The following is a 13027-nucleotide window of genomic DNA, read 5'->3' as shown; positions in this document are numbered from 1 at the left end:
AACACTTCTGACCGGCAAATTTTGTAGCTTATTATAAATCGGTGGGAATGTGCTTAGAATTTATGACAGGCGATACATGTTAGTCAGTCTTGAATTGCTAGACTCAGTGATTTTTTTATTTCTTTATTTTCCATTTCCCCATTGTCCATCTGCAAATATTTATTAAATATCCACAGGGTTTATGTACACCTGAGTTTCCCCAGCCGTCTCCTGAAGTGCCTCTGGTTTACCTTTTTTTAAAGTTTTTGTTTGTTTGTTTGTTCTTTTAGTTTCAGGTGTACAAAACAATGTAATTGTTAGACATTTACACGCCTCACAAAGTGATAACCCCCCTCCCAGTCTACTACCCTTCTGACATCATATATAGCTGTTATGGTGAGATGATAAGTTGCTGGTGGTGTGCACACATCTCAGATAAGAGCCACTTCATTAGAGTTGAATTTCCAACCAAGCAGACCCCAATCTGCATTTTGGATTATTTTGATTTATGAAATCGAACTGGTAAAGTCTTATGGGAACAAGCCATGAGTCTGAACTACGAAAGTCTGAACTATTTGCTGTAGTTGGAAAGGGAAAATAATTTAATGAAAGCAATGCCTTTTAAAAGGAGTCTTCTAAGTGACAGCCTTAGAGGACATTTGATATTTGGGTAGTGTGGGGATTTCAAGGTTTGTTTGTTTTTCTCTTTCTCTCTCAAAGTTGCAATCAGGAAATATCAGTCACTAGCTTCCGTAACTGTGTGGAGTGTTACCTTTTCCATGCAAATAGTGGTGTTTTGTTTTTTCTCTCTCTAATCTGTTGCTCATTGTTCCAGCTTTCAGAAAATATCCTCATTTATTAGTAACTGTTTTTTAAATAGGTCTTACCGAGTGAAGATTTAGGTTTGTGACAGTTATCAGACACATTTTAGAGTTATGATGCAAAGGCAACATATATTTCTATATCAAATATGTGTTTTCATAAGTGATAAAGACTTAGCTGAGTTTTGAGTTGGTCTTGATTTAAAACACCATACTACTGTTTCAATTAATTGTTCAACTCTTAATGTAGTAAAAATGGAACAATATTTGGACATTGGATGATTTTTTTGATCCTTTCAATCCAAAATGATAGGAGAAATAATCCTTGAGCTGAATCTTTATTATGTACCTCTGTTCAGAATTTGGCCAGGAAACAGTCTCACAGGTTTGCTTTGGAAATTGACCTGTGATACCTGATCCAATTTTCTTCTTTGATTACCAGAACACAAGTGCCACTTCATAGTTATATAGGTTCCCTTTTTAATGATGGATATTTTGTGATTGTCAGTTACTAAATTCAAATTAAGGTGAGCTTTGAAGGGTGAAGTTGAGTTAATCCTTCACAGAACTAATCCATTAAAACTAAGGCATGATCACTTTGTTTCTGCTGGGAGAAGAGAATTCTTACTATGTAGTATATATTTTAGTTATTTTCAGCATTTGTTATTCTGCACAGAACTGTATTCCTTGGGCTTTTGCATGATGATATTGCATCTGAAACTAATGTGGAAAACGTGATGATATTCTCTCTGTGTAATTTATGATAACACTAACATTTCAAATGTTGTTTTAGAATTATTGATAAATGGATTTGGTCATTGTAAACATCGACCTCTCACGCTCATCTTCTCTTTCTTTACATATTCACTTTAGAGGATGTCTTATATCTTAAAGGTAAGGGTAGAACACTATCTTTGGCTTACAGTGACATCATAATGCTGTGCTGTAACCTTTGATGAATGAAGCTTTCTTTTATGCTTGTTTTGTCCCTTGTTATTATTGGTGGCTAAAATATGAAGATGCAATTCTGACATGTAAGTACTTTCTTTAAAAAGCAGGCTCTTGTGAAATACATGTGATAATGTGATCTTATAATGCCTTTAAATGCCCGTTCTCCTGATTTTTAATGCTATTTTTTCTGTAGTTTTTGTCACGTGAACTTTTCATGTCTGTTTATTCATATGGCAAAAGCAAATTTAATCATTGATGTAATTCACGTCTCTTTTATCTACTAATTAAAAATAGGGCTTAATATACAGAGGGTGCCAAAAAATGTATACACATTTTAAGAAAGGAAAAACTGTATTAAAATTGTAATACAATTCATTTGATTAACGCCATCTTTTGAGTGAACGTCATACTACACATTGCTACCATAATTCAATTCAACTTCAAGAAGTAATACATAGATAACATCTTTTAAAATGTGTACATTTTTTTGGCACTCCCATGTACGTATATTTAAACTTGGCTGTAGGAACATTACTCCTAACCCAAAATTAATATCAGGAAGTCCTTCATTTGGCTCTTCTCTGACTGAGGGGAAATTAGTCTCTCTGCCTTAATTGTCCTGACTGACAAATGGAAATTAATATTCTTCGTTGTGGAACTGTTGCTAAGGAAAATTTATTTAAGTAGTTTCCAAGCCCTTTGAAAAACAGTGTTTACTACAGTAGTAGTTACAATTTTATTTGATTTCCTTAAAACTGTATCAATGGGGAATATAAACCAAGTTAGGAATCCTGCTATTGCTCTAGGGTTGACATCCATTACTTTCTCTGCAGATGGTACCCTAAAGGCATTAGGCCTCCTGGAGAGTCTGCCGCATCTTCAGTAGGCACACTCCATTCTTATTCCCATCCCTATGGCAATTGAGAGGCTAATGTCATTGCCTGTATTTTATTTAACATTTTAAAGTTTATTTGAGCCATTTGTATTGTGTATACTATTAAATTTCGATGCACTCCTAACTGAGACTGTCAAAATAAGAGAGAGCCATACTATTTAATTTCATTTGCTCTTTTTAATTTGATTTTGGGGGAGAATTTTAATTCATAAAGAAACCTCTATTCTTACAGGAGTCTAGTAAAAGCCCCAAAACAATGAAGAAGTTTCTTCATAAAAGAAAGACCGAAAGGAAGCCATCAGAGGAGGAATATGTGATTCGGAAAAGTATGTGTTTTACACTTTCTGAAAATTGCTAATAGATTAAACAACAGAAGAATTTTTTTAAAAGCAGATGATCAGAGCAATTTGTTCCTGGCACCATTTGTTACATAAAGAAAAATACATAGAAATGTTTGGTCACCTCAAAGATTTTTGAGTAAACTTCTTCCTGCTGTACTTCGTGTCATCTTTGGCAGACACCATCTGTATGATTTTCATGTTGAATATTTTGACCCACCTGGTTAGAGCCACTAAAGGGATCATTTGCTATGGATACATTTTCCCCTCTTAGTTTCTGATGCCTGAGATATTTTCCTCTACTGAGATAGACTAAATAGACCTGAAGGCTGAAATCCTTCTGGAAGTCTAACGCTCTGTGATGTTCTCAGTTAGCCAAGGAATCAGCCTGCTGACATGCAGATTTAGAGGCAGACTGTAAAGTTGGTCAGCCTATCGATATATACTTATTCACTTCTACACTGGGAACAAGGTACTTTGGGACACACGTGGAGGAGTAAGTGATGTCTCACAAAGAGGTGACAGAACTACGTTTATTAGTCAAAAATATAGTCTGGATAAATCTTTGCTTGACTCTAGCTTCTGCATCTCCCATCCCCACACTTGGGTGTGCACTTCAGCGTGTTACCAGGGTTCTGCCATCCAGTCATTTCAAGAATGAGTTGGAGGAGGAAGAAGAATCAGTGACTATGCTGGCTGGTTGGAAAAATAGGTGGGGTTAACGGGGAAAGCTTCCTAGAGAAGGTGAACCTTGAAATTTGAAGGAAAGTAAAGATGTGGTGTATTGGATGAGAACTGAGGCTAGCACCGAGCCCAGTGTTATACTTGTGGCCTTGAAGAGAAGACTGACAGGACTCTATAGTTTAAAGCTCTGGGTGGGCTTCGGGAGCAGAGCCCCTCAGTGCTGGATTTACTGATGCTGACTCCAGCGCTCCTTGGGGATACTGTCACTCTCACTCCATTATGAGGTTTGCATAGCGTTTTCTCCTGCCTTTCACAAACGCCACTGGTCAGAGAAGCCAGTCCCCAGGGCACTGGGGAGTGCACTGCATCATTTTGAGGGTCCAGAAGCACATATATCTATGAAAAGTCATTATTAATTAACTTTGACAGGTACAGCTGCTCTGGAAGAGGACGCTCAGATTCTTAAAGTGATCGAAGCCTACTGTACCAGTGCAAACTTTCAACAAGGCCATGGCTCAAGTACGTTCCCCCATATCACTTTCTCTAATGAATAATGTTTCTTCTTTGCTGCTTACTGCCTCTTAGAAGAAGAGAAAAGCAGCCCAGATGGGTTGCAGGGTGTGTAAAGCAGGTGACTTGGTGCAGAGGAGCGGTGCAGGACTGCATCTTTCAGATAAGGTGGTTTTAGCTATCAAGCGGTTTGTTTACCCAGTTTCTTTTCACCAGAGAGACAGAGAGATGCAAGAGTAAAAAAGTGGGAGGTGATAGAAATGAAAAAAATTTTTTTTTTAAAGTCATTCTCCTTTGAAGTACACAGATACCTTCACCAACACTAGTTAGGAATTAAAGAGCCCAGAGAGTTCCTGTGTCTGTGAACTGATGCTAATCTCTTCTTATAGGCAGATTTGGAAAGGAAGTCAAAATACTATCTTTGATCAGCTGCATATTTAAGCGAACAGTGCTTCACCAAACTCAAGTTTCAAAGTTGCTATGAAAATCTGGAAATGTAGCTGCTTAGCAGGGGCTATTCGGAATGTATACAATTTATCAGGGAGCTATTAGGTGACGGTATTTCCCCGAACAACTTTCAGGCTACAATCTGAAAGCGAGATAATGTTTTCTGATTCATCTTTGTGCTTTTTAAAAAGCCAGGTCACATCAGTTATGTCTCTTGTCTTCCATTATCACAGACATTCCGAATATGTTTCATGAGGTTTTGGCATCTGGGTAAAAGAGTTATCCACCATGCTCCATTTTGGACAGCCTCTGACCCATTACTTGAATGTGGGATGGGATTACTTAGATGGACTGCCTTGTTATATGCTTTCAAAGTGACATAGCTCTAAGGCTATCATGAGGAAAATGTTCGATGTGAAAGTTGACACATTTGACCATAAAGATTGGACTGTCAAAACTTCTGCTTCACAGACAAAACCTGGCTGTGGCTTTGGGCATCCCCAGCTCTGATAACAAATTTCGAGGAACCAGGAAAGGAAAGTGAGAGTGGTTTTTATCATGAAAACTAGGAACGAGATGGGGACAAGGAGATACCAGAAGAAACATCCCTCATACAAAATCTGGCCTCATCTCCCCCCTCCACCACCTCTCTTCATATGAATAGAGTCCATAGACCTGCTCAGAGATGCAGGTGTTCTAGCCTAAAGTCACATATTCACCTTTCTTCCCCAGCCTAAGTTTTACACGTGGAAAGTGTCTAGTGCAGTTCTTGGCATGCAGCAAGCCTTTTAACATCATGGTGACCTACCCTCTCCTGCCAGAAGTCTTGTTTCCCTAGATCTGACTGCTATTGTTTCTTGCTGCATTCAGTTGGTTGATCTGTCAGTCAGTCTGCTTTCCACTTAATAAGCACCTAAGAAGTGGTTGGCCCTGTGGGAGGCAGAGGCACAGCCACCTCAGGAAAGGGGAGGTGGTGAAGGGAAGGCAGTGAGTGTTCACACCTCGAAGGAACCTGGCTCAGAGGAGAGGAAACCAGTAGCTCAGGGAAACTGAAGAATAAGAGCTCGAGCTCCAGGATGAAAGATCCAGGGGGAGCTTGGAGGTGTAGGAGAGCTGTATGGTCAGGTCCCATGTCTGTTCTGTCACCTCTTCTATCCCAGATCCCAGAAATAGTCTGAGTAGAAAGAAGTCCTGCATCTTTGCTGCTGAAGTGATAATCTCCCAACCCTGATTCAACTCTTGATCAAAATGGTCTTACCTAAACTTTCCTTACCCTACAAGACTGTAAAGAGAACAAATGGGAGTGAGTGATACTTCCGAGGCCCTTTAAGCACATTGTGTCCCGGTGCATTGCTACTCTGAATTTACTAAAATGATATAACACCATAGCATAGGATGTGGTGTGCCATTCCCTGGAGATGTGCAGAGACAATACGATCACTAGTCACTCTTTACTGTGGAAGAGACAAAACAAGAAAAGACAGGGTCTTGGTTGAGGACAGGTATCATAGTGACCCTTTCACATTATTTTTCTGAATACAAAATGCTCCCTTCCCCAAGATTGAATCAATATATTTGGTTATTTAGTATTTCCTCATCTCAGGAAGATTTAGTCATTAAATGTTGGGTGACTGTTCTCTGGGTGCAAGGTTCCAACATGCTATCAACAAAGAACCTTAATAACAATAGAAGATAGAAACTAACACCTATAAAGAGTCCTCACTAGTAACTCTTTCCTCTCCTCCCTCTTGCAACCCTTGCATGTAGGTACTCGCAAAGATTCAGTTCCACAAGTCTTACTCCCTGAGGAAGAGAAACTCATCATCGAAGAAACCAGAAGCAATGGCCAGACCATCATTGAAGAAAAGTGAGTAGAGTGAGCTAAACCCTTTCTGATTTGTCTAGGGGCTGCAAAGAAGGTTCTGTCAGGGCAATGTGGCTCTTGTAAAGCATGCACTATGCCATCTCAACTGGAAATGTGGCCCTTTTTACTGATCATGCAATTGGGAGCCTCGGGAGGGCTGCCCCCCACCTACAGCAAAGGGAAGGGGGAAGGAGAGGCACAGGAGACAGAACTCTATGTGGTGGCTGCCCCTGGAGCCTGCTCTCCCATGTGGTAAGGTGCTTCAGGGGACACAAGAAGATCACTCTACAGGGGTTGAGGTGGTGCCTGGGAATGCTATGGCACCAATTTCCCTCCCCAGAGGGATGCTTCTCACGTTTATTGAGTCAGGCACTGGACTTTTACCTATTTGACCTAATTTAAAATTTTACAGCAATCCAGTGAGATAAACATTGCTTTCACGACTTTTACAGATGAGGAAACTGAGGTTCAGGGAAATTAGGTCTCTGGCATACCTTTGCACAGTAGTCAGGGTGACCTACTGGGGGAAAATCAGGTTAAATACCTTATGGCTCATAAAATAAACACAAAGTAGCCAAATAATTCATTTGTTTAAACTTGAGTCATTTCTGAAGTCAGGACTAAATTTGCATCAAACAGCATTATTTCAAAGTGCTTGGCATCATCAGTGTACAGTACTTTTCCACCTGGTGTATGAAGTGATATGACCAAACGGTAAAGCTCTTGGGCTTATGAGAAGAACAGCCCTGGTTCAACTCCAAATTCTACTACCTGTTGGCTGTATGACCTGGGGCAAGTTCCTTCCTTCATCTATCTGTGCCTCACTTTCCTCATCCTTAAAGTGAGTGTGGTACTCATACTTTCAGGGTTGTTGTGAGCTTAAATGGAATAATAAGTATAAAGGCTAGCATGTAGTAATCTCTCAATAAATGATTATATTATATATAATTATAGTATAAATGATTCTATATTATATTATAATGATTTTGTTTATTTTTCATTTTTAATTAGAGTTGACATACAATATTATATTAGTTTCAGGTATACAGCATAGTGGTTAAACATTTATATAACTTAACAAGTGATCCCCCCGATAAGTCTAGTACCCACCTGGCACTATACATAGTTATTACAATGTTATTGACTATATTCCTGATGCTGTGGTTTACATCCTCATGACTATTTTGTAACTGTCTTAATTTGTACTTCTTAATCCCTTCACCTTTTTCATCCAGCTCCCAAAACCCCTCCCACCTGGCAACCATCAATTTGTTCTCTGTATCTATGAGTCTGTCACTGTTTTGTTTGTTTGTTTATTTTGTTTTTTAGATTCCACATATAAGTGAAACCATATGGTATATGTTTTTCACTTAGCATAATACTCTCTAGGTCCATCCATGTTGTCACAAATGGCAGGATTTCATTCTTTTTTATGGCCAAGTAATATTTCATTGCTTATTTGTACCACATCTTCTTTATCCAGTTGTCTATTGATGAACACTTAGGTTGCTTCCATATCTTGGCTATTGTAAATAATGCTGCAATGAATATAGGGGTGCGTATATCTTGTTGAATTAGTGATTTGGATTTTTTTTTTTTTTTTTGGATAAATACCCAGGAGTGGAATTTCTGGGTCATAAGGTAGCTCTATTTTTAAATTTTTGAGGAACCTCCGTATTGTTTTCCATAGTGGCTGCACCAATTTGCAGTCACACCAACAGTGCACGAGGGTTCCCTTCCCTCCATATCCTCGCCAGCACTTGTTGTTTGTTGATATATTGATGATGGCTATTCTGACAGGTGTGGGTGATATCTCTTTGTGGTTTTAATTTGCATTTCTCCAATGATCAAGATCTCCAATGTTGAGCATCTTTACATGTGGTTATTGGCCATCTGTATGTCCTCTTTGGGAGAAATGTCCTCTGCCCATTTTTCAATTGGATTCTTTTTCTTTTGGTGTTAAGTTGTATGAGTTCTTGATCTATTTTAGGTAGTAACCCTTTATGAGATATATCATTGGCAAATATCTTCTCCCATCCAGTAGGTTGTCTTTTCATTTTGTTGACGGCTTCCTTTGCTGTATAAACACTTTAGTTTGATGTAGTCCCGTTTGCATATTTTTTTCTTTTGTCAAGAGAGGATGATAAGGAAACTGGTTACCCAAGATTAGAGGTCTGGCACGAGGTAGGATCAGACCTGGAACCAAGGTCTCCAAAGTCCTCTTCCAGGGAGAGAGCCTGAGAGGAAATGACTGCTCCACAGCTCAACCAGGGTGTTTTATACTTTTCCGGAATATACAGGATGTTCCAGGAATAATGCCACTAACTTTGTGTCATGTAGGGCCAGATAGGTGATAAGGGCAAGGCCATATCACAAATACTGTAAGCTAGGCAGGGCCCTGTGACACCTCTCGTTGTATGTTAGGTGATGTTCATTCCTGCCTCAAAGAAAGAAATCAAAATCTGATGATGAGCACTAGTCTCTTTTTTGTACACCCCAAGCTGGGAAGTGAGTGGTAAAGCAGGAGCAAAGTATAGAAAAGGTGCGATGACTTGGCTTTTCACAAGCACATGTAGTGGTGATTGCTAGCCCATAACAATGAGGAACACAGGGACAATTTGTAGCAGTATCTTTTCCGATCAGCTAGAAAATTCATTGCTTTTCAGGACCTGTATTTCTATAAAGATGCTTTTCTTATTAAGTATTACTTAACAATACTTCAGTGTCAGCTATTAATCTCTGAACTTTATATTCTAGGAGCCTCGTCGACACTGTTTATGCCTTGAAAGATGAGGTCAAAGAACTGAAACAGGTAATGAAACGTAAAAGTCTTTTTTTCACATCATAACAGGACCACCCCCTCTTCCTTGTCACATGTCGGTAGATTCTCTTAGGAGAGGTCCAGGAACAAGGTAGTGAGGTGGGGATTTTTACTTTGTGTCATCAAGGTGGGTTTTGTTGATTTTACCATGTGGCCTTGGATTAAAACTTCTGAGGCTTGCTTATATACTTATTTAGCGGTTTACAACAGGGTCCCTAACTTAGTTACAACTTTCGTGTTCTCCAACATTTGTAAACAGAATTTAAGAAAAGACAAGTCATTCATGAGTGAGAGTGTAAGTGTAACCAGAACCATAAATCACGATTTGTGGGCTCCTCTGCAAATGTAATCCAGTGCTCCATGATGCATACTCTTCCTTGCGTTTGAGGACTGTACCTGGTGACAGGGTAATGGATAGATTGGAGGGAAGAGATACTAGAGACTGGAAGACCATTTAGGAGGTTATTACAAAACTCAGGGTGAGACATAATAAAGTCCTGACCTGAGGCAGTACCACTGAGACTACAGAGGAGGAATGTAAAGGAAGCCACATCACAGAATTAGGGCCTGTAAAAAACGATGGTGGGATGTTGGGATTAAGAAAGTGCCAGTGGATTGAAGATGAAACTTCTTACCTGGGTATGATGGTGCCCTTCATGGAGATAAGCAACCACAGGAGGAAGAGAAGTTTGGGTGACATAGACACTGAGTTCACATAATGAGTTTGAGGTGCTTGTAACGCATCTAGGTGTGTTACCAAGTTGGCATGAGATGAGACGAGGTCAGTACCAGAGAGACTTGGAAGGCCTCTTAATAGATATTTGAATTGAAAGAGAGCAGACACTAAGTGAAGAGTGTTGAATTAGCAGAGGACCAGGGCCAGAGCCTTAGAGACTGCTTGTATTTCAAGGAAGAAGAATGCAAAAAGTTCGTCAGAGAGAGGTAGGATTCTCTTGATTCTCCTACCTCTTGTCTTAGAAGCTTTGAGAGAAGAGCTTGAGGAAGGAAAGTGTAGTCAATTGTGAAGGCCACCAAAAGGATGAGCAGGAGGAGCCCTGAGAAGCAGTCCCTTTGTTTGGTAATCAACAAGTCTTTTCCCATCATAGGAGAATAAAAGAATGAAGCAATGCCTGGAAGAAGAATTGAAATCAAGGAGGGACCTAGAAAAGCTGGTCCGGAGGCTGTTGAAGCAAACCGATGAGTGTATTCGGGCTGAGTCTAGTAGCAAGACCTCCATTCTTCCATAACCATCACTGTGCAGCTGGGCAGAGTGTATGCTTCAGCACATCTCGAAATGTCCAGCTGAATGATTTGGCTCAGCTCGCTTGCTTCTTTGGTTTTTATTTTGTATTTGAGTCAGCCCCCTTCCCCTCTGTTTGCTTGAGTGTTTATTGTCTGCTTATTGGTTGGTTGGTTGTGTTGTTTTTCAACAGGTAAAAGCAAGAGGTGGTGGTAGAAGTCTCCCCATCATCTTTCTATTCAATGACAAAAGGAAAGCTAATGTAGACAAATGAATTAAGTGGTCTTCAGATGGCCTTCAATTCATTGTACCTCTTTAACAACCATTACCCTTTTAGGGCTGGCTACTATCCCAAAGCAGCTGGCCTTGGCTTATTAAAGGTGAACTTGACTTTCCCCCAATGCTTTCCTGTACCTGGAAGCCCCTCAGTACCTAATTTACTGAAGGCAAAGCTTTTTGAGCTTTAATTAGAGTAGGGTAAAGATGAACACGTTTGCCCAATGATCCAGCTGCCCATCCCTGGACCATCATATGCCACTCCTCAATGCACACTTTAAAAAAAAATTATTACTGCCCTATGTTGTCTGTAAGACTAAGAAGACAGTAGTGCCCTCATTTCTTTTTTGTTGGTTTACATTTTAACTCTGTGGGTCAGAAGCTCTGATCATCCATGCCAACACCAGATCCATTAGCAAATTGCTCTAGACAGTCCTCCTTTCAGCGGCAGAGTTGATCGTCTCTTCCCTAGTATGTGATAAGTTTTTCCCCTAGCCTTGTGCCTCGTGTGTAAGTTTTATATTTCCTCAGTGCTTTTAGCCAACCATACCTAGTAGTGTGTAAACTAGTATGTGTGTGCTTTGCTTACTTTTTAAAAATATAGACTGTGAGCAGTTACTTTATTAACATTGCATAGTCAAATGGTGACTTCTCATCTTTAAAACAATCTGCCATTGAGGAGATCTTATGCCCTAGTCGACAGCTTTAACTCACTTTATTGCTCTCCCATATATGCCGTGAGAAGCCTGTAATATTCATCAGCCTTTTTGAGTAGGACCGTAATCATTATTTGCAGAAATGCTGCTGGTTCAGATTGTATATCTGGAAAGAAAGAGCTGCTCTATAGCTGTGTGCTGATTACTAGTGCAGCTGATTATTTGGAACTGGTTTACTCAAGTTGCTCATCAAATCAAACCATCACCTTTATCAGTATCTCACAAATTAGAACTGTGATAAACCAGGTTTAGTAGATGGCCACAAGGGCAGCACACATCCAAATTCTGCACAATCAAAAGTCAGCTCGAGGCTCTCTCTCCCAAAGAGGTGAAGTTTGGCAAAGTGGGGAAGACAAACTGGAAAACGAGGCAAAGGTCCAATGGACTGATCAAAGTTGTCTTCCAGATACATTTAATGAGTGCCCATAAATGTGGGTTTTGTAAATGTTGTTTAGAAACCAAACTTGAAGCTTAAAAACCCCAGATTACTAAGCCCTTTTTCTTTCTAGTACTGGGGTCTCAAGTTCCCATAGCTACATGGTACAGGGCTGTTGACTGCTTGCTGCACAGCAGAAATGATACCATCCATAGGAGATGGACTGTTCCTGCAGTCCAACGTCAGCCAACCACATATAGCTGTCTTTGGAAGCTGAAGACTGAAGAAGATTTCTAGGAATTGGCTGTTGTTCCATTTTTAAGCACAGCAGTTTAGATATACCATCCTTCACCTAAACATTAAAACAACACAGATCTTAGCATCTGCCCTTTCTGTGTTTAGTCAATCGCTTGCAATAAATGTGCAAACTATATCCATAGGAAACATGTTTGTGATTACGAAATATTTTAGTTGATGAGGTATAGTTTAAAATGTTGAAAGGCCTTTATTTTTAAGTGACATGTACATATGCATGTTTTGGAGACTCGGCTCTTCTGATGAGAGGCCCTCGGTACTCTGGGTAATGAAGCTTGTGCAGAGTGGTGTCCACACTCACACACTAAACAATAATATAAAGGAAATGAAGCCATGTTAACCTGAGAGCAGTGTCTCCATAGTTGTGTTGTTTACAATACTCTATAAATGGGTTCCTGTTACCCTGTAATTAAACTGTTGCCCTTAGAGGCCTTTCAGCTCCTCTTCTGTCGTGTCCCTTCTTACACAAGCTCAAATTTTCTAACTTGTTTTTATTTTGAAGACTTTTAAAATTGACATTTTCAATAAATAAGAATAACAATGCTTTATAAAATAAGTCCTGTGTTTCTTTTTTTTTTCTTGCTAGCTGGTGTGCAGAAAGATTTCTCATGTTGTGTCAGCTTCCTTTCCCATTTCCCTCATTACTCTCTACTCTCATCAGTCCCCCTCACCACCTTCGACCTTTTTCACTCAGGGCAGATGATATTTCTCCCCACTTTACACAAATAATACATATCAGAAGACAGAACCTTCCTTAACTTCTCTACCCCTCTCCTTCTGGACCCAACCTATAA

At 39.7% G+C, this 13027-nt stretch overlaps 1 protein-coding gene across 7 annotated transcripts in view; it reads left to right on the top strand.

Moving 5' to 3' along the window:
* ARHGEF6 (Rac/Cdc42 guanine nucleotide exchange factor 6) overlaps nt 1-12789 on the top strand; it is a 126687-nt gene extending 113898 nt beyond the window's left edge. For 5 of the 7 annotated variants that reach the window (XM_019714692.2, XM_019714693.2, XM_019714690.2 and 2 more), the window contains 6 exons: nt 1674-1694; nt 2879-2972; nt 4098-4187; nt 6393-6492; nt 9247-9301; nt 10417-12789. In XM_019714692.2, coding sequence (XP_019570251.2) covers nt 1674-1694; nt 2879-2972; nt 4098-4187; nt 6393-6492; nt 9247-9301; nt 10417-10557 — 501 coding nt within the window. In that variant the 3' untranslated portion in view covers nt 10558-12789. The remainder of the gene's footprint in view (nt 1-1673; nt 1695-2878; nt 2973-4097; nt 4188-6392; nt 6493-9246; nt 9302-10416) is intronic. The other 2 variants (XM_019714691.2, XM_074323241.1) reach the window with 1 other exon arrangement.
* The last annotated feature ends 238 nt before the right edge of the window (nt 12790-13027 follow it).

Source organism: Rhinolophus sinicus, chromosome X, assembly GCF_036562045.2.
Source record: "Rhinolophus sinicus isolate RSC01 chromosome X, ASM3656204v1, whole genome shotgun sequence".
NCBI classification, from domain to species: Eukaryota; Metazoa; Chordata; class Mammalia; order Chiroptera; family Rhinolophidae; genus Rhinolophus; species Rhinolophus sinicus.
This window is presented reverse-complemented; position numbering and strand designations above follow the sequence as displayed.